General features: G+C 49.9%; 1 protein-coding gene across 5 annotated transcripts in view; it reads left to right on the top strand.

Moving 5' to 3' along the window:
- The window catches only part of RAD54L2 (RAD54 like 2), a 61,629-nt gene that overhangs the window by 22,164 nt on the left and 14,988 nt on the right, over positions 1–24,477 (top strand). For 4 of the 5 annotated variants that reach the window (XM_040568548.1, XM_040568544.1, XM_040568546.1 and 1 more), the window contains exons 3-8: positions 17,078–17,276; positions 18,903–19,042; positions 21,175–21,306; positions 22,040–22,272; positions 22,998–23,180; positions 23,455–23,588. In XM_040568548.1, coding sequence (XP_040424482.1) covers positions 17,078–17,276; positions 18,903–19,042; positions 21,175–21,306; positions 22,040–22,272; positions 22,998–23,180; positions 23,455–23,588 — 1,021 coding nt within the window. Of the gene's footprint in view, positions 1–6,262; positions 7,013–17,077; positions 17,277–18,902; positions 19,043–21,174; positions 21,307–22,039; positions 22,273–22,997; positions 23,181–23,454; positions 23,589–24,477 lie in introns of those variants that run through there. The other variant, XM_040568547.1, reaches the window with a different exon arrangement.

Genomic DNA, 24,477 nt, shown 5'->3' with positions numbered 1-24,477 from the left:
CATTTACTTCAGTTTTGGCTTCTCTGAAGTTGTTCTCATAAATGAGGTCATGTCATACTGACTTTTATGAAACTGAGAGGCAGAGGAAGTGTGTGGAGACAATCTCCTGAATAACATGCTGCTAAATGATATCCTGTTTTAAGTCATTTTATATCCAAATTTAGAATGGCCTATACTGCAGGAGGAGGAGCGAAAAAAAAAAGGCAAAGGGGAGCTGCAGCTAGAAAGTAATTTACCTGCACTTTTTACTTGAAGTGGTTGGTCCTTCTTGTACTGGTGCAGGAGATTAGTCCCAGCAACCTGAAGTCTTATTCCTTCTACTTTTGACCAGACTGCACACCGTGTTGTTGTGGGAGGCACTGGCTTCAGGTTGTCCCCTCCAGAAAGTGGAATGCTCTCCTAAAAATGTGAATACATGCTTATTTCTCTAATCTCTCGAATCTTTTTTAGAAAGCAGCTTTTCAGATCTGCATTTTCGGGTGGTCTCAAGGGTAGATGGGCATCCTGAGGTCAAGGCAGCCTCCGAGGCTGTGGCCACTTGTTGAAGAACCCTTTTTAATGAAATGCTTCCATCTGCTGCGGGACATGAGCACAGTGGATGTGACTGTTTCTTGCTTGCAGTCGGAGACGGGCAATACACTTACTTTGGTCTCTTCACCCTTGCTGTTTAGCCAGCAGCTGGTGGCAGGAGTAAGGAGAGGCATGGGCCTGTTGGTGTGAGCTTGGCATGGAAAGGCAGCTCTGCTCGGGGACTGCAAGTGGGGGAGTCTGCAAAAAGGCTTGTGGGGAGGGTAGGGGGAGTCAGGAGTTGCCTCTAAAAAAGCACTGGAGATGATTTGGAAAATTCCTTTTTATTAAGAAACTTAAACCTTGCTGTATTGTGCATATGTATGCCAGTGATGAGTGCCAATAAGTAACCATCCTGTGATTTAATCTGCAAATTCCCAGTTGCAGAATGCAAGGTGGATTGGGGAAAGTGGAAGCGGTGACTGACATCTTCCTGTGTTTTTTTTTCTTCTGATGGACTTTATCTTGACTCTTATTTCAGTTACTTGTGTCTGGATGCAGCTCCCTCTAGAGTCCTCCCACGTTATTTCTGAGGAAGCCAGAAGGCCGTACGCTGAGGGAAGCGCACCTCAGCGGCAAGTTTGCTGCCTCTACAAAGCTCAGGGCTACTGCAAGCCTGGGAAACCAAACCTGAACTTCCCTGTACCGCTGTGCACTCTGCTGGTTTTGAATTAGCAGGAAGATTTTTATGCTGGTAGTGACTCTGTGTAGACTGTCTTCCAAGCTAATAGTTGCGTGCAGGCAGGATTGGGTGTGTGATATTGCAGAGGTGCAGAAGTAATCAGCACATGCAGAAGAATTTACTTATGAATTAATCTTGCCTATTGGCCTGCGTCTAAACCTTATGGAATTTTCATGTAGTTTCTGATAACAATAATCCTTACGGATCAGAACACTTAGAGGTTTCATTGTAAGGGTGTAGGCTGCGGGACAACCTCGAGGCAGCAAACTTGCATTTAACTGCAGGTATTTAATGCATGTTGGAGGTGGGTTGCTGTAGCTAAGAAGCTGTGGTTATTTTTAATGCTTTCTCACTCCCTGGAAAGGGCAGGAGCATCTGAAGTAGCTTTGTGCCTGTTAAACATACATTCTCTGCCTCTGCAAATCTTAAATTTCAGAGTTGTGTTGATTTCCTAAGAGCCAGAAAGTTACGAGCTGGCTTTCCTCTGTGTCCATAATCCTGCTGAATAAATTACAAAAATGAAATCAGTAGCAAAAGTGAAAAGAGAGTGGGTACTACCACTTGTTAAGTAATGCAGGAAGATGCTGAACTTGCAGGAGGAAGGTTTGCCACTCCTGAATGGGCAAAAGCTCCCCTGATTTCTTTGGACCTCCTTGTTACGGCAGGCTGCATCTTTTACCCGTGGGTTTTATGCAGCATGGTCTGTCCTTCAGAAGAAACATGGGGTTGTGTCGGGGCGGTTTGGGGGGGGAGGGTGATGGAGAGGTGTGCTTGCAGATCTGGGGGCTAAGGGCAGGGTTTAAGTTAAGGGCAGGTGGTCAGAATGGGGAGGAGCGGCGGGGCCCGGGGCGTTTTATTCCGATCCTGTGTTTTACCCACCTCGGGCGAGGTGCGGCTGCGGGAGGAAGGATGCTGAGCGGTGCTGCTGCTCTACCCCTCCGCAGGGCGGTGCAGGCTGACGGTGTCTCAGCCGCCCAGCCTCGCGCTGCCCAAAAGCCACGACCCTTTCCCTGTCTCCTCCACTCATCCTAAGCAGGGGAAGTGCCAAAATGTCCCCGACTGCTTGCCTCCCTCCCAGGCTCTGACAGCAGCTTCCTTTCCTGAGAGTGTGGCATGAAGTCTGGTGGCGTGGAAGTGTTGTGTAACTCCACAGACGACTTGCTCAGCTGCTCTAAAAGGAGGCGATGACGCCAGAGCTCTGCTTCTTTCAGACCCGCTGGCTGGCACAGCGATGACCGAGCTCCCGAAGTGATGCGCTGTTGCGGCTCGCCACGCTTTCTTCCCCCCTCTCCTCCCTCCTTCCCTTCAACCTATCGCATATGTCGGGATACAAACCAGAAATCCTTCTGTGTGGCTAAAGAAAAGCCCGCGGCTGCGGCTCTGCGCTGTGTGTATGGATTTTTCCCAGGGTTTTTTTACCTGCTGCCACACGCTGGCTGTTCTGAAAGCTGCCACAAGTGTGAGTAGCAGCAGTGCAGGGGGAGCGGAGTTGGTGAGCAAGAAGCTGGTAGCTGGACCAAGAATAACCCCAAGTCCTCCGCACTGAGCCCAAGCATCCCATTTCTTCCTGCTGTCCTGATAGGCTTTGCAGGGCTCTGGGGGGGGGAGAACTGAGCTTTATTGGCCAGAAACCTGCATTTCTCTTTATCACAAAGGAGCCCGGGAATCTCTGACAAAGGACAGTCAGGCTCACTTCTCGGGCAGGTTTTGTCCCTTCTTCCCCATGCTGTTTTCAGCTTTGTGCCCCACCTAGTCATTGCTAACAGCTACAGTATTCCACCTGCAACTTGCGAAACCATAATGAAATCACAAGGAAGCGAATTAGCGAATTTGTAACGTGGTGGTTTCCCTCTTGAACAGGTAAGGAGCGGCAAAGTTGCTTTGCCAAGGTCGCCTGATGAAGCCGTGGTGAAGCCGAAGTCACAGTTCTCTGCTTTACGTTTCATGCAGTGCCCCTTTTATTTTCAGATGTACCAGGCAGGATGAAACACTTCTGTTCTGAATTTGAGTTTAAGCTATGCAAGGGCTCATTTTCGTTCTTTCTTAATTTATCTGGCATTGTGCTGGTTTAATGACTGGTTAAATAAAATGCGTGTGACTGGCTGTTGTAAAAATAGAGTGTTTGTGGCCAAGCAGCAGCAGCAGATTTGGAAGGAGAGGGAACTGTTTCAGTTAATTTACAGCTGTTCTTCAGACTCTGAAACACAGCACCACATCACGGTTACTTGCTTAATTTGTTACTTTAAATTGTCGCGCTAGGCTTTATAGAAAACTGCAGAAATGAACTTTTATGAGTGATGAACCAGAGTTCATCATCTAGATCAAAGTTTTTGATACAATAGCTATTTTTGTACCCAAATTAACACCTCAAATTTTATTTCGAGGCACTACCTGTTTCTAACAACAGCAGTTTGTGCTACAGATGTTGAAAAGTCTTATTTGTGTTTTCTTCAGCATGCAGCTTACTGAGTAAGTCTGAAAAAAAATTAAGTAAGAATACAAAGACATTTTCACTTCTTAATGTAAAGAAAGGAATGATACAGGAGAAGGCTGCAAGATAAAAATCTTTTGGGGCTAGGTGAACAGCAATTTCTAGTTTAATTCTGTCCAAACAAATTTTGTCATTTAAGTACTTGAACTATTAAAAGCACTCTTTAAATGACACTTGTGTACTTTTAGCTTCTGTTTGTCAGCTTTGCACTTAAATGAAACTGGAATGGAGTTAAAGTTGTACAAAATCACCCTTTTACAATGCACAAATACCTCGTGGTGGCAGCAGCAACGTAGCAAGCTATAGGAGGAGATGCAGAACAGTTTCTTGAAGGATATAACTGAAAAATAAACGTGCTGGGATTGCAACTCAGTGGACTTTTTGAATAACCTGTTGATAAATATCTGATATAAACCCCCCTGGCTCCGACAAGATGTGACTATTTTAACAGCTGTTTTGCTTCAGTACACTTAAATTCAGTACATGTAAACAGTCCTGGAATATCTGGGTGGTGAGGCTGAAGCAGGGCATGTTTTGTCACAGGGGTTCTCCGAAAAGCATTTGCAGCATGCCCTGGTTCACCGCTGTACAGTTTAGGGTTAGGTTGTTGTGACGTTATGTGCAACCACTCTGCCCTCCTTACGATTTTGGGTTCCTTATGAAGAATAGGCTTCGGTAGCAAACAGAATACACCAAGATTTATAGGGATATAAACAAAAATCTCCCGTGTTCCCTGCCGTACGGAGGAGTTAGTGGCAGGAGGAACTTTCAGGTCCAGCTTCCCGTGTGGGTAGGCAGATCTAGGTGTGAGTTTGAAACCTTGTGATTTTCTAGTGCTCAGGGGTGCTGATGCTGCGTTGGCTTGTCAGGTGGAGAAAAGCCACGCTCTGAAGTGCCTTTATCTTGGTGTTCTATGAAAAATATAAATTTTAGAGTGATTGAAGCAGGGGAGCCTGCTGTGTCACTGACTCGGGAACCTCTCAAGCGGCAGGAGTTTGCTGACAAGCCCCTGGTGCGGTCCCTGTACCTCGCCAAGACCTCGCCTGTGTTGGGGATAGCCGAGACGGAAGCTGGGGAGGTGTCAGGTGCTGGAGGGGAGGGAGCTCGTTCTTCCTGGTCTCCCAGAAACACTGTGTGGTGAATGGGCTTATCGGTAACGAGCTCGCCTTCCAGGAGGAGATGATTTTTATAAACGGGCCGTTTCTGGCAGACCCAGTTTGTGGCTGTGTGAACACGTACCAGTGGTGGTGGCGGCCTCACCAGTGAGGCTGCTGCGAGCAGCGAAGTTCCTCTCTGGTTTGCACCCTAAGGTGAAGGAAATTGACTTTTTATTCCTCTGTGGAAAAGGGCGGGTGCATGTTGTCTCTGATGTGATGAATTCCATTTCCCCGTGCTTGGTTGCTGTAACAAGCGTGCCTTGGAAAGCACCCAGCTGTATTTACATAAATACTTGTCTTTAAATCTTGCTTCCCGGTTTCATAAATCTGCTAGATCAGATGCTGAGGTCATGCTCGGTTGCTCATTCCATCCCTACAAAGCCCGTATAAGGCCTGCTGTGAGATCCTTGGCTGTGTACTTTTAATATATTTGTCCCTCTTTCGCCCCTTGATAAACACGGTCTTTGTAAGAGCCGTGCTGACTGAGTCAGTGGCCGGTAGGAGCGCCGCGCGTCCTGCTGCTCCGTCCCGCAGCCCTGCGGGTCTGTGCCAGGGCTGCTTGGACACAGCCTGCTTCGGGCTGGTTGCGCCTGTGCTTGTTTTCTCCCCCTCCAGCTTGTTGCCTCTTCCAAGCAAAGAGCTGCCTTTGTCTGCAGACAGATGCTCACAAAGAGCCAGCTGATTTCACTGCGTGCCCGTCAGCCCAGGTTTGCTGTCCGTTACTGCACGGGGTCTGCCTGCGGACGGCGGCAGGCGAGGACGAGTCCCCGCGGCGCTGAAGGAGGCTGGGCAGGACCTCCAGCTCTTAGGGGCTCAACCCCAGCTTTAAGTGCTCCTTTCCTCCCGTACCCGTCCTTCTGGTGCAGACAGGTGGTGGGCAGGAAGGCGCGCTCAGAATAAGCTTGTGCTCCACGAATTCCGCACATTTATTTCCTTAAAAACTTAGAAATGTCACCTGGAGCCCTTGTGCTGCGCTGAGAGCCTTCCGCAGGCACGCATGCAGCAGTCGCTGATGTAGAAGAGGACAGGATGCTCTTTTGCCTATTATTGCGCAAACGAGTTCAAACCGCTCAGGTTTCGGGCTCAGCTGTCCCGGTTTCTTGCAAGCTAGCAGGCTTCGTGCAGACAGCTCACAAAATCGCAGATCCTGAGGTTGTTCTCAAAGCCAAAAGGCCGTGCTCTTTTCGCAACCCGTTCCTCCTTTTAATTCGGCGGCGCTGTGAAGCCCGGAGGCGCGGTGGCGATCCCTGACCGGATCCCTGGCCTTCCTGTTGTCTGTTGGGATTCCCCTTGCGCGGGGCCCCGCCGGAGCCTGGGTGGTTATGTAAGGATTTTTATTTTATTCTCAGCCTCGCTCCCTGCCACTAGTTGAACTGGCTCGCGGGCTGCATGAATGGGATCCGATCCCAACGGCACGCAGCTCTGCCGCTCGAGCCGGGGGAGAGGAGCGAGGCGTCCCCCGCGCGCACCCTCTCCGCCGCCCTCGTCCCCTCTAAGCCCCGTTCCCTGGGCGCGCTGAGGGTGCTGCAGCTGATCGGCATCGCCTCCCGGAGCCCAGCCGGCCAGGCAGCGGAGCACCGGGCAGCGGCGGTCCCTGGCGGAACAGCGGCCACCTGGGGCAGGGCTGTGGCGTTTGACTCAGCCAGGGAGGGGAGAGCGACAGTTTTTATTTAGACTGAACCCGAGGCGTATTTAACCAGTTTTATAACGGTGACCCTGGTCCGTCTCAGCTGAGTTCGGGGCAGATATATGCACGCTGATTCCCAGCACGCCGGCTGGGTGGATTCGCGCACCGGGAGCTCCTCACCAAAGTTATTTTCAGAAACCTTAAGTGCAGGTTTCCCCGCCTGGACCCGGGACTGTTTTATCAGGAGGCATTTCCTGCCTGCGAGCTGAGCAGCCAGCAAGGGCGGATTTAGCGCTCGCCAGGCTGAGGGCAGAGACACCAACTTGCTGGGAGTGACTGGAAACTTTTCCCGAAGACCGTGAGCCCAGAATATACCGGGAGGGCCGGGAGCACGCGGCCACGGTGAACAAGCGCTGGGGCAGAGGTGCGGGCAGAAGGCGGTGCACGGAGCAGCATGTTACTCCTGGATGAGTCTCAGCAGTTCCCAGGTAGGACGCAGGTGTTTTGTTGTCCTTTGGCTTTCTCATTCCTCCTGCTTCCCTGCGGTGCTCATTGTGCCACCCCCCTGCGCTGGAGCACCCCACTCGGTGGCTGGCACAGTGCGCCAGGAGCTGAGGCTCAGGTTTTCGTTTCCTAACTACCAGGCTGCGATGGAAATGGGTGAATTTTCAGGGTCTTGCAGTGCTCGCTGACTTGATGGAGGGGATATGAGAGAGAAACTTACTTTCTTTGTGCTTTTAATTGTGAAGACGTAAGTGTCGTGACGTCCTGGGTCTGTCTGGTACTGGTTTTGCAGCTGTCATATTGTAACGCAGAAGTTTTTAGCAAGAGGGGAGGTAGTGTTAATATCAGTAACATTTTATATCCAGTGTCCTCTCCCCCATCCCCTTCAACTTTGTGTGCGTGTTTTCCCCAACAGCCCCCTTGAGAAGAGCTTTAAGATCCTCTGGTGCCAGTGAAGTGCTCGCTGAGTCGCTGACCAGGCGCTAGGCAGAGCTCTGGGTGCTCGTTCCAGAGCACCTAATTGGTGCCAAATAGACCAGGAGCCACTTGGCTCTTTTTTCCTTCCCTCCCATTAAACAGAAGATGCTGGTCAAACGCTAGCCACGGTTTGGGGATGGCTGCCTCTTAGGTTGGTTGCTGATGGGAGGACGTTGTGTGTTGGAGAAGAAACTTCCTTTGGATTTGAAGAACTTTCTATACTTGTCATTTAACGTGTTACTTGGAGGTCAGGTACTTGCAGAAGCCAAGCTCTTCAGCCTTGCTCGTGGGGCTGGTACCTCCAAAGTTCATGCTACGAGGTCGTAGGCTGCTCAAAAGTGGTCTCCAGCAGTTCCAGTTTATTACGGAGGAGCTTTTACAGGAATGAGCCATGTAGTATTTGTTGTCCATTTGTGGAGAGCTGAATTCTAGCAAAAATCCACTTTTCTCACTTCCTTATCCCTGGCTGTGGTGGCAGGACAAAGAAACTAATTTGGGAGAGCGTGAACTGAGAAAAGAGGAATTACACTGCCAAATGAGTTTGGATAAACGAGGAATCTGGGTGATACAAATGGCACGTGTGACTCAGTAGGTAACAGGCATAAAAAGAGGACAGGAGGGGAAGGTGCTGCTGGAAATGGGACTGTAGGTGACGTAGGTGGAGGGAGAACGCAAGGCTAGAGGCCTTCCAATATTTATTTTTTTGGTATGGAAAGATATTTGGGGTCATTTGTACAGACACAAGAGCCCAAGATGCGAACGAGCTCATCCTCACACAGCATTGCGCTGGTCGGGTTTTCTCACGCTGGGAGCCGGGACACTGCTGGGGTCTTCAGAGTACGGGCACTTGTACGCGCGGTGCTGCGCTGGCTTTCTGCAAGTCAGCAGCTCCGCCGTTTTTGTTAGTACCCACTGGCAGGTAAATCGAGTGGAGGTTAGCTGCAGTACGCTACCTGACCCTGCTTGAGCAGAGGCTGTTGCCCTACAAGAAAAATGGCTCTTATTTGAAAAGAGTCTCATCTCCTCCGCATGTACTCATATTCTTCTTTTCTGACCAGAAAGATGGCTGTAACATGAGCGACCTTACCGAGGAACTGGTGCTTGTTACCTTTTTACTCCAGGGTGTAATGAGCTTAGCTTTTTGGGGTGTTACCTGTTTTGGATGGGGGTGTCCTTGTGCCATTGTGCCTTCGATTTGCAGAGGTCTGCTTGCCCTGAGCAACTTCTCAGCTCTTCGTCAAACTGCTTTAGCAGCACACAAAGCAGCGCCGGTATTTTGAAAAGAAAAGCCAGATAGAAACAGATCGTTCTTTGAGTGATGGTGTTCCACCCTGGGCTTATTAGCTTTCTCCAGTGCTCTCGGTCACTTTTTTTGGCTGCGCTTGGTGGGAGAGGTGCCAGTGGAATGCGGTGGCACACAGGCTCAAACTCAACAAATGGCTTTTTTCCCCCAAGTGATGCCTCCCTCATTAAACAAAGTCCTCAAAGCAATTTCAGGGGGAATTTTTAGGAACTGAAGCAGCAAAGGACAACGCAGCTGAAGTTCTGTGCTGCTACGGTTCTACAAGAAATACACACGTTTGTTTTGTTTTCCGAGTAGGAAATTATATTTCAGGAGAGGACAGAGCACAGGCGAGGGAGCCGACAGCTCGGGAGCTGCTCAGCGCTGCTGTCTACCCCAGTTCTTTGCCGAAGGAGCAAAACGGCCCTGGTGGTGGTTGAGAGGTTAGTGTGTGGAGCGCGCGCTGGTCGTGACCTCCTCTGCCCCCGACGCAGAGTGCCAGCACCAGGTCGTAGTTTTTGGGAGCCTCCCCTCCCGTACGCCGTTGCCACGAGCAAGAACAAAGCAGTGCGCAGACACGAAGGGATGCTTTGCTGGGGTGATGTCTCACGCAGCTCTTTTAAGTTATGAGCGAGTATCGGATGTCTTCTCTCCCCTCCCTTTTCCCAGCTCCTGAATGAAGCTGTGGCGAGGCCTTGGGGCAAAGATTAAAGTTCGGCGGCTTGTGCTCGGTGTTTGTTTGCCGTTTTGGTGGCCTTGGAAGCGTGTGGCAGCAGTAATCCCCTCTTTATTGTTTCTCCTTGCTTTGAGGGTAACCTGGTATAAAGCTAATACCACAACTCCCAGCTACCTAGAGTAAACTAATGCTTATGTAAGCATTGCATAATGCAAAACGCTTGCTCCCTTGCTCGTCCTCTTTCCTTAGTCCCTGAAATTCGTGCCTAAGAAGAGTACTGGGAACAGCTGGCCCGATCCACTGTGCTGGGAGCTTGTCAAGCCCCCGGTTTGCATCTATTTTCTGAATGTGAGTGTGGGGGAGAAATTAGCTTTGTTACCTAAATCAGTGTTTATCCACCTTAATAGGAAAAAAAAAAGTTATTCTTTTTTTTTTTTTGAAGAAGTTTTGAACTGTTCTGAAAACAAGTAAGGTCTGAGGGTTAAATCCAGTTGCTTGTTGCCTAGGTGTCTGTGGTTATTGGTTGTGGGTTTTTTTAACCTGGCTGGCAGAACTATGTCCTGGGTTACTGGTTAACTGGGATAACCAGAACGGGGAGGTTTCAGCTCCCTCCTTCATGCAGCTTGTTGAACGCTTTCCAGCGCTGGAGCCTGAGACACTTCCTGGCTCCTGTGCGTTAGATTTATGTAACTCAGTTGCTCTCCCATACAACCCCCCGCCGTGTAAAGGACAAATGTAACCCATCCCTGGTTCACTTGCTGCCTTAATGGGAGCAGTTGCTGGCTTTGTTCCCCTGCCTTGGCTAATGCCTGAGAGAGGGAGGGCTCGCGAGGAGGTGGCGTTTTAGGTTCGAGGACTTTTACTGGGGAAAAGCAATTCAGATGACATACCGGGGAGAGGGATGCCAGGCAGGAGATGTCCTGTGTTTCTCCAGCCCTTGCCCCTTCACGGCACTAGGAAAGCATCCCTCTGCAATCCCATATCCCTCTGAAAACCCGCATCCCTCCTGGGAGCTCAGCCGAGCTGGCCAGGGGCGCGCGGTGCTCCGGGGCCGCCGGCAGCCTTTGCGACGCGGTGCTGGGCTGGGGCAGCCGCCCGCCACGGCCCTACCGGCGTTGTGTAAGTGCTGCTCGGTGTTTATGTAACCCGGGTCTCGGCGTATGCGGCCGGAACGAGAGCTGCTGGGTGTCTGGGGCCTGGTTCTGCTTGCATAACCCTGGAGTTAGAAGATATATTGTCTGTCACCAGAGCTGGCTGCGTGAGGTTCCATTCTGCCTCTCAGCGCTTCTCAGCCGGTTTCTCTCCCTTTGGTTTTCGGGTTGCTTCTTTCTTTCCCCTGCTCTTCACTTTTGCTGGCTGAGGATTCCCTCGGGCTGGGAAAGAAGTTTCATTCTGCAGCACAAGCTTGCTGTAAACGGATACACTGAAAGGCCACCAAAGGGGGAAAAAAAAAAAAAAAGGGGCAGCGCTGCCTTATCTTTAAAATTTTTCCATTGATTGGGGCTTACTCCCTGCCTAAGAAGGAGCCTGAGGATGTGTTTGGGGTCTGTGTGCTTTTTGGTTGGGCTCCTTCTGTGTTTTCTGTGCCGGTGTTTGCTTCAGAGCTCATTTTGCACCTTCCCCCTCTATCCCCCCATCCTGGGCCAGGGTTCGAGGCAGCCTCTGACCTGCAGCCTGCGGATGGAGTTCCTGAACCCCCAGCACCGACCACTTTACAGACACCGAGAGCAATGCAAAATGTGCTCTTTGAACTTGAAACAGTGCCGCTTGTCATACCAACGTGACAGTCTGTGTCTCGGTAGCGACAAGAACAAGCGACAGACCTCAGGCGGCTGAGCCCCAGCTAAAGCAGCAGCAGGAGTGAAGGCGCTGGAGCTGGCGTGCGGTGGCACGGGACGCTTCTGCTGGGAACGGAGCAGCACTGGGGCCAGGCACAAAGGTTCGCTTGTGTCCGCGGAGCCGTGCAGCAGTGACTCAGCAGGACATAGATATCACAGCCAGCCGCAGAGGGTGATGGTGGGAACAAGCCCACTCCTCCCCAGCAGTGCTTCATTGCAGTCAAAAGGGGCCAGAGCAGAGCTGTGGGCTGCCTGCCCCACGGGGACCGGCATCTCCCCACATCCCCAGCCCTGGTAAGAAGAGGACAGCCCCGGCTGGCACCCGGACAAGCACGGCACACACAAAACTGGTGCAGACCAGAGGCTGGGTGCTCGCTCTTGTGCTGCTCGGTGCGAGAGGGCCGAGGGGTGTTGAGCTGGAGGGGCCGAGCGGGTGCTGCTGGCGCGGGGGGGGGGTAGGTGTGCCAGCTTATATAATGCTTACATAATTAGTGCTTTGTTAAGCAGTTGTGGCTGGGAGGGGCGTCCTGCCGCTGCCGAAGACTGAGCGCAATTATTTTCCGAGGAGAACAAAGTCTTGCTGCTAATTAGCTGCCCCCGATAGCAGCTGCCAGGGGGTGGCACAGCCCTGAGCCTCCTGAAGAGCTGTGTCCTGCTGAGGGGCGGCTTTCCTGGGGCTTCGGGAGGAAGGAAGTGGGTGTTGGTGAGTGCCGTGTCCCAGAAGGGCATTTTGTGGCTCCGGTGGGTGTTACAGCAGGTAGGGCCTGAAGGAAGGGAGCCTGGGTTTCGCCCCTGCTTTCCCCTTCGCTGTCCTTGAGCGGTTTCACAAGGAGTTTCCTGCTTCCAGCCAGCGTCCTGGAAGCGTTCCCATCGTGCTGCCTCTGGGAGAGGTGCTCTGTGCAGACACCTTTCCTCCCTTCTTGCATGGCACCCACACAGCAGCCGCACCGGTTGCATACAGAGAATATATTGTCTGAAAACTCTTCATTTATTTTCCGCTTCAGCTGAGAACAGGATGAGCCAGGACACTCCGCTGCTGGCCTCCGAGATGACCGCTGTGCTGCAGCCGAGCACCGGCATCACCTCCACTCCCCTCCGGTGCCCAGCACACAGGGAAAACACCAGCTAACCCGGGAGAGGATCTCCCAGCACGGCAGTGCCTTTGCAGTCAGGCTGGCTCCGTGGAGCCACCTCTGTAGCCCTTGGCACAGCTGTAGTTCAGTGTGTCAGCGACTGCAAGCGCTGCAGCTGGAGCTGCGCAACGAGGCTTTCGTGTCCCGTCACTCAGCACTCCTCCCATTCATGCTCAGTGCCGGCTGCAGTAGTACTCAGTAAGTTCCTAGAACGCCTGCACGAGCATACAACTGCGCCGTGCTCTTTACGTGGACAGGAGACAGCTCCCAAAGCAAGAATTGACTTCCCTCTGCTCTGCACGCAGCCGCCAGCCTCGCCATGCACGCGCAGCCCTGTCCTCAGGGTAGGCACTAATGCTCAGGCTCAGCAACGTAGCGCTATTTAGTACCATGAATTCCTGCAATGAAATGATTTTAAAGTCAAACAAGGGGCTGGTTTGCAGTGGTACACCTTCCCTGCAGTTACCGGGGTTGTGCTGGCAGGACACTGGCTTCCCAGGAGGAGGGCGAACCTCTGGTGAGCTGCATTAGCTAGCCAGAGATGGGGTGGTGAAGAAGTAATTGTCTTACTTGGTGGTGTTGTGTGCCAAGGGGACGGTGCAGCAGCCTCAGGTTGGGAACCCTTGGGTCTTATCCTGCGTGGCAGCTTCTATACTCCTAGTGAGGTTTGACTGTCCCTAGCCCTGCGGATATTTACTCGTGTGCGCAGTGATACCTGGCCTTACTGAGGCTTGCCCCGGAGTGTGGATACTGGATGCAGATACGTCCCTGCTTCTCACACACCTCGGTGTCAGGAGAGGACTCAGGTTACTTACAAAAATCTTGTTCCTCAAAAAAAGGTACCTGATGCTCCAGAACGCTCGGCAGTGACCCGAGCCCCCTTGCAGAGCAAGCAGCGTGTGGTGGGAGCAAGTCAGCGCTGAACCAAAGATGCTGGAGACTGTCCTGCAGGCCGCGTGCCATGCTCTTTTATGTGAAGCTTGAAAACATTATGCAAGGAGGAGGTGGCAACCTGAGGCTTTTAAGCTCGGGTGCAATAGGAAATGCCCTGGGGTGGGACAGATCTCTCGCTGTGTTGTGCGCCGTGAGTCACACCTGTGTGCAGTGTTCGGGGGCAGCTGAGAGTCATACCGCCCAGGGAGCATCCGCAGCAGCGTTACACGGAGCTGTCACGACTCTTTTCCTTACAGAAACTCCTCAACTGCAACACGCGAGAGGCAGTCGAGAAGCCAAACACTTCCCCCTGCTTCTGCGTGCAGCTGGGGGTGGTGGTGGCGGCTGCTGCTGCTGCTTAGCGAGACAGAAATTCATCAATCCCTGGGCTGCAGCACGGACCTGCACCGTGCCGTGATCAGGGCTGCTGGGTTTTGGTAGCGCAGGCATACGCTAAACCTCCAGCGTGCCGGAGGAAGGATTGTCGTGTGCAGCAGCGCAGGCACCCCCCAGCTGGCCTTCCTCCCAGCGCTCAGCACCCAGGGTCTTCAGACGTACAAAGGGTTTGCATCCTTGTCGGCAACCGCAGCTGGCCTGTGCCCGGTGAGCGGGGCTGGCGGCCCTGTGCCGGGCTCTGCCAGGGGCGTCCCTGCAGGCTGGTGGCAGGGAGGGTCCCAGCGAGGCGATGGGATGGCTGCCCGTGTCTGCCTGGAGTGCGCTTACAGCTTCAGCCTCAGCAGGAAAGTGTCAGTGTGCGAGCACGGCCGGGGAGTTGCAGCGTTGTGCCAAAAGCTACCTGTGTAGCCACGTCGGAGTAGCGTGTTGAGCTCCTGTTACAAAACCATAATTGCATTTCTGCTGTAGAGGGAGGCTTGGCAGAACTGGGGCAGAAATTACTTCAATCGATCACCTGATGAGACCTGTTCAGTGAGGCCGTTCCCATGCTCCATCCATCCCGAGGAGCAATCCTGTTCCTCGTACAGCGGTTTGTGTGCAGCTATCGTTTCTTAACAGGTTTCTGTTCCATTGTGGGTCCCCGTTGTGCAGCTCGGAGCTCCCCACGTTGGAGCACAGCCACGTGCCCGCAGCAGGAGCCTCGCTGCTCAGCCGCGGGCAGCGTTGTGCTGTGCACAGTCAGGAGTTTAACACAAAACAGCAACAGAACAATTCCTGCTCGGAGCTGCCAGCTCACGTCAGGTGGGAGCTGTGGCACGGTCAGACAGAAGCAGCTCGTGGTGATTTTACCGCTGTGTTGTGACAAACAGCGTTGTAGTTGTGGTGGCAAGGCGGGGACCAGCCTCGGGAAGCTGGCTGAAGCCCACTGCTGGATCGGCGGGACGTTCGGGGGGTGTTGCTGGTGAAGAAGAGATCTTGGTGTCCAAATGCCCACGTGCTGGGAATGTGGCTGAATGTGGCTGTGTGCCCTGCGCCCCAGGACTTGCCTTTGCAGGGCTGTGGTGAGTGAGGGTCTGCACCCAGGACAACACAAATTTGGCACCAGATTTTAGGCTTCAGTTGAGAACTACCTTGTAAAAACAAAACAAAACAAAAAAACAGATCCGGCGATGTGTACGTTGACCAGAGTCTGTATTGCAAGTGAGTAAGAGGAAAGAAAAGGCGAAATGCAGAGGTGGGGTGGGCGTGTGTAGAGTTCGGATGACAGACATGAAAACATACGGAGGAGGCACGCAGTGGCTTTGCCTCTGGGCTGCCGAGCCCCTGGGGTTTGCTGGCATCGCTCCTGTCCCGAAGGCACCCTTCGTGCACGGCGCGGGCGGCAGTCGCTGTCAGAGGAGGTGATGTGGGCAACTGCCAGGGCGTGGGGAGCCTCCATCTCCCAGCCAAACCTGACTTTGTGCTCTCCCTGCCTCGGCAAGGTCCCCTGGGCCAACGGTGAGACGGCAGCAGTGTAACCGTGGCAGTGTTTGTCTCTGGGACTGTCGCTGGTTTAATGACTCATCCCGGAGAATGCGATCATGTGCACAGCCTCCCTGCTTCCCTTTGCCCTATTTCATCCGATCTTTTGATCTGGTTGCATAACCACGAGGCAGAAGGGATGGGGGGGGGAAGGAAACAGCGCTGAGGAATTGCAGGTAATGTGACCACAGGGTGTCTGCAGCTCAAATAGCAGAGCTCTTGTCTGGGAAGCCTCGGAAACTGGGTTTGTTCCCAGCACAGCCTGAGAGGGAGCGTGATGCTCGGTGCCTGAGCCGCTGCCTCGAGGAGGGGATCCAAGACGGCGGTGGTAGGAGAGCTGCCCTGGCTGGGGCAGTGAATGCCTTTGCCTCCTGTCTTCACGCCCAACACAACTTGTCTCCTTTCATCGTGAGCTCCGTGTCCTCACGTAAGCTGTGGCTCCCTGCTTTCCTAGCACACGTAGGACTTGCTGGTACCGACGCTCACAAAAACGTTTGAGCTGCTCCTGCTGGCTTTGGCCCAGGGAGAGGCGAGCCCAGACGTCCTAGCTGGGCTCTGACCTGCGCTCCGAGCCAGCGCTGGGGCAGGGCCGGTGGGACGTCTGGAGAGGGAGCTGCCAAGTTGGTGCTTTTTGACCACGGTGGATCTAGTTCTTGTCACCTCAAATTCGAGAGGTGATGTTAGTGGTAAGGTTAATTCGAACAGGCATGTTTCTGTGGGGCCGTAGAGGTGCCTGCAGAGTGCTTTGCAGAAGCATCCTTCACTTAAGCTCTCGACTCTTGCAGAAGGGATACTTTTTGTGTCCAGATCCCACGGCATCACAATACGGTGCTTGTTGGTTCAGCATTACTTCTTCCTCTGCTGCATTTTTCTGTGCTGATGTCTTCTTTCCCTTTTTTCTTCTTTCTGTCTAAGTGTCATTTCATTTCAGTCATTAGCTCATAGACGTACTGCGAGCAAGAAGGATGATTGTGAGATGAGGTTCTCTGTCAGACATAAGGGGACAAGATGCTTCAAAGGAGCTATTACAAGGCTTGTCAGAAACAGTTTACTTCAAGGGAAGCTTTCAAACAGAAACATTTCTGTGCTCTGCAAGCATTAGCTTGGTCACTGACAGCCTGTTGAAGTGGCACACAGAACAAGGTGTCATTTCACACGGTGCTTTAAGACTGAAGCCAACTGTTAATGCAAGCCTGAAAATAGGAGAAGTCAGGGAAAAAGAAGTGTGCCTTATAAAACAGAAAGAGAATTGTCACTTTTTCCTTTTTAAAAAGCTTGCCAGAAGGTAGCATTGAAATCCTGAGAGTGGAGTCTGGTAAAAGCTTTGAACTGCCTGCTGGGCCGTGACCCAGTGTTGGAACCAGATAACATAAAACACGCGTTCAAGGGGTTAACTTGGAAGATGGTTACAGAGGTGCCGTATGAATGGAAATTTCTGTCCCACCTAAATGTTGGGAAACAAAGAAAGAGATCCGAGTTGCTGTCTCTTCTGTTTTTCAGTGGGAGCTCATCTGATCCCTGAAAGAAAATGGGCACTTAGGTCAGCAAGTGCTCTGCATGGACTGAAATAATCTTGCCCAGTTTTCTTGTAAGGGCACTTCCGGACTGTTAGTGTAGTCTTGGCTTTTGCTGGAAACAGACCCTTTGGCACAGAACTTATCAACACTCTGACATCGCCAGAAGGGACCCCAGTGTTTTGACCCAAGTGGGTTCCCATTCAGCTTAAATCCTGATGAATGCTCATGTAAAAGGCAGCTGACAGTTCTCACGTTGTGACCTCCTTGTCTTTGCAGACCAACCCCAAGAAGCCGTGTTCAGCAGTGACCATGTTGAACACACGGAGGACGGAGAATGGCAGCGCTCTACTTCAACTACCTCATCTCAGAGTGAGCGGGCAGAGCAACTCTTGCAGAACCAGCACAAGAGCCTGGCCTCTGAGGACACCAAAAAGAAGAGGGCTCAGAAACCCTCTCACATGCGGAGGAACATAAGGTAAGTATCATGACAGAAAGCGGTAGGGTGCTATGTAGCCTTTTGGGTAGAAAGGGAGTCTGTAGGCTTTTCTTCTAAGCTACATTTTGCTGCTCTTGGCAAAGCAGATGGCTTTTCTTTTCCAAAACCTTTGGATCTCACCAGTGGGAGTAGTCTGTTCTCAGTCTGGAGTGCTTCATGTGGGTGCAGACTTGTTTGGTATTTTCAGAAGAGTAAATTATTTGGTTATGGAATATATTTCAAAAAAATGTGTATTTGCTGCTGTTTAATAATGATGGTGCAATTTTTCAGTTAGATGTCTTAAGTAAATAGCGAGTTTCAGACGTGTGTACATGATTTCTGCTGATGAGGATCATATTGCAGACAGCCTAAAATATAGCCCTTTCCTCTGTCCTGGGTACTTGTTCCCAGGAATGCTCATGCTGTGACTGGCAACTGAATTGCTGGAAATTAATTTCTCCTGAATTTTGAAAAGTAGAAATTGATTGTGCAAGTCACCATGTACATTCTGGGGCAGCTTCTAAGGTAGTAATTCACTATGAAAGTTTGTTCAAGAGGATCTAAAAAGCTTAGAGCAGGGACTCTTTGAGGCAGCAAGTGGCTCATTTTCATGGTATGTAAGGCACTGGTAGTCTTTGGCTCATATTTCAGCTTGGTCACTTGATGGACTTTCTTGAAGTTGAAGGAGTGAGCGTTGAGTAAGCCTTGGAGTCTGAGACTTCGTTAGGATGGAGGAGATTGTCCCTTCGGTGTAGGCTTGGCTGGATTGAAAGGCTGGCTTGAGGGAGCTGGATTTTACCACTGCTTGTATTGTGCCTCTCTTCTGGCAAAAGAGCCTTCATTTCCAGGGCTGCAAATCTAAAACAGTGAAACTGAAAAAAAGCAAAAGCAACTTTCAGAAGTATGGAAATTACCTGTAAAAGTAAGTTGGTTTGAGAACAGCCTTTGAAACAATTGCGTTAAACCTATGAGAGGATGTTTGTTCCTGAAAACACTGAGGCAGATGAAAATCAGGGTGAGGACTCTGGGGGGGAACTGATGCTTTTTCACAGGATCATAGAATGGCTTGGGTTGGAAGGGATCTTAAAGACCATCTAGTTCCAGCCCCCTAGCGTGGGCAGGGACGCCACCCACTAGATCAGGTTGTTCAGGGCCTCATCCAACCTGGCCTTGAACGCCTCCAGGGAAGGGGCATCCACAGCTTCTCTGGGCGTAGCTCTTTTCTCCTCACATGTCTTCTTTGCATGACCTTGTGCCTTTTCTATTTATAAACTCTATGGTAATAAATAACATCCTGTCAGATAGAACTAGTCTCTGGTAACCTAACTCAAGTATATACTTACCAATGCACTTTTTTCCTCCTCTAATTATTTTCCTTGTCAAACTTCTGTCTTTTCCTTGAGTGGTAGTAATGATGCCTGTAGCTGGGAAGCACGGTCTTGAAAAAGCTGTGAAATTTGTCCGTAGCTTTTGGCTATATGATGTTCGCAGTCTGTGTAGCTGACAGATTACCTGGAGCTTGTCAGTTGTCTTTTAAGCCAGCTGTAGAGCCCTTCAGGTTTTTTGTTGTTTTGAAGGACTGTAAGTGTAACCAAGACATACTTCTCCGTTTGCTTGTACATTCAGAAAGCTGTTGCGCGAGGACCAACTAGAAGCCGTGACAAAAGCAGCCCAGCAGGAAGAGTTGGAGAGAAGGAAACGGCTAGAGCAGCAGCGGAAGGATTACCCAGCCACTATCCCAACCGTACCCCTAGAGTTTCTTCCTGGTAAGCAGTGGGAAATGGCACCTGAAGCAAGATTTTTAAGGGTAGGAGCTGATTGAAGAAGGAGGTAGTCTGCCAATGCTGCGCTTGCACTTGCAAGTGTAAATTCTTGAGATGATAATTTGAAACAACTTGTGGCTCAGTAGTGCAGCCAGTTCCACTTTTGAGCTTGTTCTGAATCAAAATGCTGTGGCTGTATGGTGGAAGGTGCCAGGAAACTTTTGTTGAAGGCATTTTGACCAGTTAATTTTGTGTGAGCGGGATGCTGGAATCGTAGAATCACAGAATGGTTTGGGTTGGAAGGGACCACAAAGACCATCTAATTCCAACCCCCCTGCGATGGGCAGGGATGCCTCACATCGGCTCAGGCTGCCCAAAACTCCATCCAGCCTGGCCTTGAACACTTCCAGGGATGGGGCATCCACAGCTGCTCTGGGCAGCCTGTGCCAGTGCCTCACCACCCTCTGAGTAAATAATTTCTTCCTTATATCTAATCTAAATCTCCCCTCTTTTAGTTTAAAGCCATTACTCCTTATCCTATGACTACGCTCCCTGACAAAGAGTGCCTCCCCAGCTTTCCTGTAGCCCCCTTTAGGCACTGGAAGACCACTGCAAGGCCTCCCCAGGGCCTTCTCCAGGCTGAACAACCCCAGCTCTCTCAGCCTGTCTTCATAGGAGAGGTACTCCAGCCCCTTGGTCATCCCTGTGGCCTCCTCTGGACTTGTTTTAATACCTTCATGTCCTTCTTGTGCTGGGGGCCCCAGAGCTGAGCGCAGGCTCCAGGTGGGGGTCTCACGAGAGCAGAGCAGAGGGGGACAATCCCCTCCCTTGCCCTGCTGGCTACGCTGCTTTTGGCTCAGCCCAGGACAGAGTTGGCTTTCTGGGCTGCAAGCGTGCATTGCTGGCTCATGTCAAGCTTCTCATCAACCAGCTCCCCCAGGTCCTTCTCCTCAGGGCTGCTCTCAATCCATTCTCCACCCAGCCTGTGTTTGTGCTTGGCATTGCCCCAGCCCAGATGCAGAGCCTTGTATTTGCTGGAACAGGTCTCTCTTATCTTTCCAACTGCTATGGAAGCTTAAACTAATTTGACAGAAATGCCATATCCTTGATACAGATCATGTTCGCTCTGAGGGTAGTCTGGTAGTAAATGGATCTAGTACTGGGGACAGTGGAACAATAGACTGGGTGTACTTATGTTCATACGTAGCCATATTCTTTCATTCATGTTTTGACAAGCAGCAAGATAGCAGGCGACATAAATAGTTAAGCATCACCTTTCTCTTCCAGCAATGGGAGTGACCTCAGTAACCATATGTCAGGACGCAGTTCCACAATATGTCATCTTGTGCTGTCTTCTAACCTGGGTAGTTTCAATGATTTTATGCCTCCTCCAGGAGTGCAGAGGAGTGCAAGTTATGTCAGTGGTCTAGGAGTTCCTGAGTTGGCTTTACCACATGGGAAATGTGTAACCTCCTTTAAGTGTAAGAGTTCAAAATGTTTTGCATTAAAAAAATAAAAAACAGGAGCTATTTAAAATACTTTTACTGTTGGGGAGTAGGTTGTAGCCCCAGAAGAACGTGGTTGCTTGCCAAGTCACTGCCATGGTTCTTATTTGGCCCTGTTGAGTTCACCTCTCTCCCTGTTTGGCAGTACTTGAATATGCAGACAAATGGTCTTGATCAGCAAAAGTTGTTTATGATATGTGGGGTATAATTTTTACAATGTCTCTACTAACAAAGGACAGTTATCATCCCTTCAGCAGTTGGTACTTTCTCTGCTGGATGAAAAACAGAAGTGGAATGAAGAAAAAGGAAATGCTTTTACTTCTGAGACAAAAAAAAAAAAAAAGAGGGGGGGCAGAACGACTTCAGTATGTGTTTGGTCAATGTGCCCCAGCCAGGGCATTCAATGGAGAGGGTGCCGTCAGCAATGGGCTATTGTTTAGGCATATTGAGAAAGAAAGCGATTGTGACCCAGGAAGCTGAGTCATAGCAGTGTTTTAGACAGTGAGAGTCTGTTATGGAAAATTCCAGGGCTAAGTTATTAGAGCAAAAGTGGAAGGAAATACTGTCTGGTTTCTGAACAGTTTTGTCTCCTTCCCCCTTATTATAAATTACTTATTGTCATGTTTGTAGAAGACATCGTTTTCAGAACAGCAGAAGCTACCCAGCTCCCCCCTCAGGTCCTTGCTGAGGAAGTGATCTGTCTCGATAGTACCAGCAGTGGCAGTGAAGATGATGCTAAAGGAAAAAATAACATTAAAGATGGTAAGTGGCCGGCTGTCTTACCCAGGCTTCTCACAACATGCTATTTGTTCAGTCACAAACCTCCTATGTTCAACTAGTCAAATGTTCCAGTCGTGAATTACTTTGGATTTTTGTAGGGCTGTTGGTTTCCAAATATATGGCCAATTTTTGCCTTTGAGTCCTAAACTGGCATTTCTAGCCTGGCCTGTCAGGCACTTTAGCAAACTTGTCTTTGTCTGTTTTATAAATAAACTCCATTTTACTTAGTGCTCTGCTGAAGAATGCTTACGCGAGATGTTGCATCGTCTGCTGTGTATAGGCAAGGAGCATCTGAGCACTCAAATCTGCAAATTAAAGCACTGTTTGTGTCCTTTGTCCCAAACAGATCTAACCTGACTGCTTTGCACTACTCTGATTTCTTTGGCAGTTGTTAAAGACAGTGTATCGACAGATAAAATGCATGTCTGGATTTGAGAATTAACAGGGCATGTGGAAGAGAATGTAAAACACGCACAGAAACTACATCGTGTTTAGTGTTCTCTGAAACAATGGGAAACTCCAGTTTTTATATGCTGGCCCAAGGGACATCTCGTGGGCCTGTATTCCACCTGCTTGTTCAGAACAGGTCATTAGGCCAGGGTAGAATTACAAAACACGGCAGCCTTATTTTCCTGCTACAGCTTTTTTTTCCATATGCGATAAACCCTGCTGTCAGTTAAGCTGTGCCCCTTTTTCTCTCCTGTTTTGGTTACAGAAGTGATTGAGCTGAGTTCAGGAGAGGACGATGCCCTCCAAATCGTTGACAGCAGTGACTCTGGCAATGAAGGGGAGGAAGATGGCAGCGAAGAGAGCAGTGGCTCTCATGTGAATGATGCCTTAAATCAGTCCGATGCTTTGGGGCAGGTCATTGTCAACATCAACCATCCACCAAACGAGGAGGATATTTTCCTGGCTCCCCAGCTTGCACATGCAGTAAAACCTCATCAGGTAGGCTTTATTAGGCTTGGAAATGCAAGGAATTCAGCCAAGCCTGCTTTGTAATCTCAGCAGAACTTTCGGTGAGTTCTGTGACCAGTCTGGTTGTGGCAGTTGCAGATGTGGGCAGTCAAATGATAAGGAGAAATTAAAGGAGGGCCTGGGTTACGTATAACTTTGGCTATTGTTGTAATTTGATTACAGCCCTTAGCTTTTATTTCAAGGGCCCATACTCATAATCAATAAAAAAGATAAACAATTTAAAATATTTTGCTTGTTTCTGGCTGCACTTGTAACAAAATTCCTTCAGCTCTCAAAGGTGAAATATTTTGTAATTATTAGAGTTCGTTGTGATGGCAAAGAAGTTTCTTATCTGGGTACGCTTGTGATGGATGGTATGGTGAAATCTGGAACAGCCAGGATTGTTTTCTTTGCGTGTTTAGATGAATGTTTTTTTAATCAAATTGTATTTATAAACAAACTAACCAACCCCAATTCAGATTCTCTGTCTCCAAATTAGTGTTAGATTTATTGGTATCATATCCTCAGAAAGTTTTATGAGAATCTAAGAATAGCATCTTTTTGAGCCTTCCCTAGCTTAAAATACTGCAGTGAACTTGAAACATCCCGTTTATATTTTTGTGGTTATGCAATCCTAATATGTTAGCCACACTCTAAATATAAACCTATTTCATTTTTTCCCACCTTTCTGATTCCTTTTCTACTTTTCTCTCTAGATTGGTGGGATCCGATTCCTGTATGACAACTTGGTCGAGTCCTTGGAGAGATTTAAAACCAGCAGTGGGTTTGGGTGTATTTTAGCACATAGCATGGGCCTGGGCAAGACCATACAGGTCATCTCTTTCTTGGATGTACTTTTTCGGCATACAGAGGCAAAGACTGTTCTTGCCATTGTACCTGTAAGTAGCCCATGCGGAAGGCTGACTGATCACCTTCCTTGGTCTACTTCCTTCTTTGTGTAGAGAAGATTGATTGGTATCCTATCTCTCATCACAGTCTGTCATACCCTTGCTGCTCTTTTCCCCATTTCATTCCCTGTCTCCCTGAGTATGCATGTTGTAGTCTGCTGCTCTTGTCTGGGCACAGCTAGGGGGCATTCCATGCTCTTTTCTGCTGCTAAAATCCTGAGCAACTCAATTGGGTTTTCAGTCCTTCCGTCACTAACTTTTTCAGGTGAACACGCTCCAAAACTGGCTAGCAGAATTCAACATGTGGCTCCCAGCACCTGAAAACCTTCCTGCTGATCACAACTCCAAAGAGGTCCAGCCCCGCACCTTCAAAGTCCACATCCTGAATGATGAACACAAGTAGGTGCCAGTAAAAGCCCTTTTGAACATTTAGACTGCATCTTGAAGAACTGTTACCAGAATTGCTGCTGCAGACTGCTAAGTTTGGGCTAATTCTGTGCCATCAACTCCCAGATCCTTCCCATTCTACATTTGTGTATGCTGTTTAGAGGGGAGGATTTTGGTACCTGGGAGAGATTTACTGTATCTTTCGTGCAACATTTATATCTTGTACTTCCTTCTCACTCTGCTTACTCACCTTTCTATTCTTCCATATATGCTGAAATCAGAAACCCAATTGCCAGACCCAGAGCTACTTCTGCAGAGATGAGCAGAAGTGCTGTGTTGTTTTTCTGGTGGTACATTGCTAATACTATCAGAGTCCTGGAACTCCTGACACATGTGCTCCTTATACCGTATATCTCTTGTATTTTAAATGTTTTTTTCCCTGAGATTTTTTCATACGCTTTAAGGATTCTTCTACCCAACACTGTGACTCCCTGTAAGCTGTGTTGTCCTCGAGGGATTCTGGCAATATACGCAAAGCATCCTTCTCCAGAAAGGAGCAGTCAGTAATTGCAGTTACCAGAGTGGTGTGCGGTGCATTCTTGGCCTGTGGATCTCCGCTACTTTCTGGGTCATTTGGTTTGCATAGATCAGGATAGCGTAGCAATCACAGGGAACTCTCAGTTCATCGGCTGTGTTCATACACTCACCTGTTGAGGTCTCCTGAGTAGAATGTACTTTGAAGCTACTGATGCTGCTCCAGCTATGTATTTACTGTTGGATAGGGTTTGGTGTGCTGGGCAGGTTGGGTGAGGACAGTGCCTTTATCTGAACCAATTCTGAGCAGGCTAGCAGGGGAGGAATAATTCAGGGATGCTTGCATTAGAAAAGAACGGAGTAAACA

Source organism: Cygnus olor, chromosome 10 (genome assembly GCF_009769625.2).
Source record: "Cygnus olor isolate bCygOlo1 chromosome 10, bCygOlo1.pri.v2, whole genome shotgun sequence".
Taxonomy (NCBI): Eukaryota; Metazoa; Chordata; class Aves; order Anseriformes; family Anatidae; genus Cygnus; species Cygnus olor.
The sequence above is the reverse complement of the archived record's forward strand: the minus strand, read 5'-3'. Positions and strand labels throughout refer to the sequence as shown.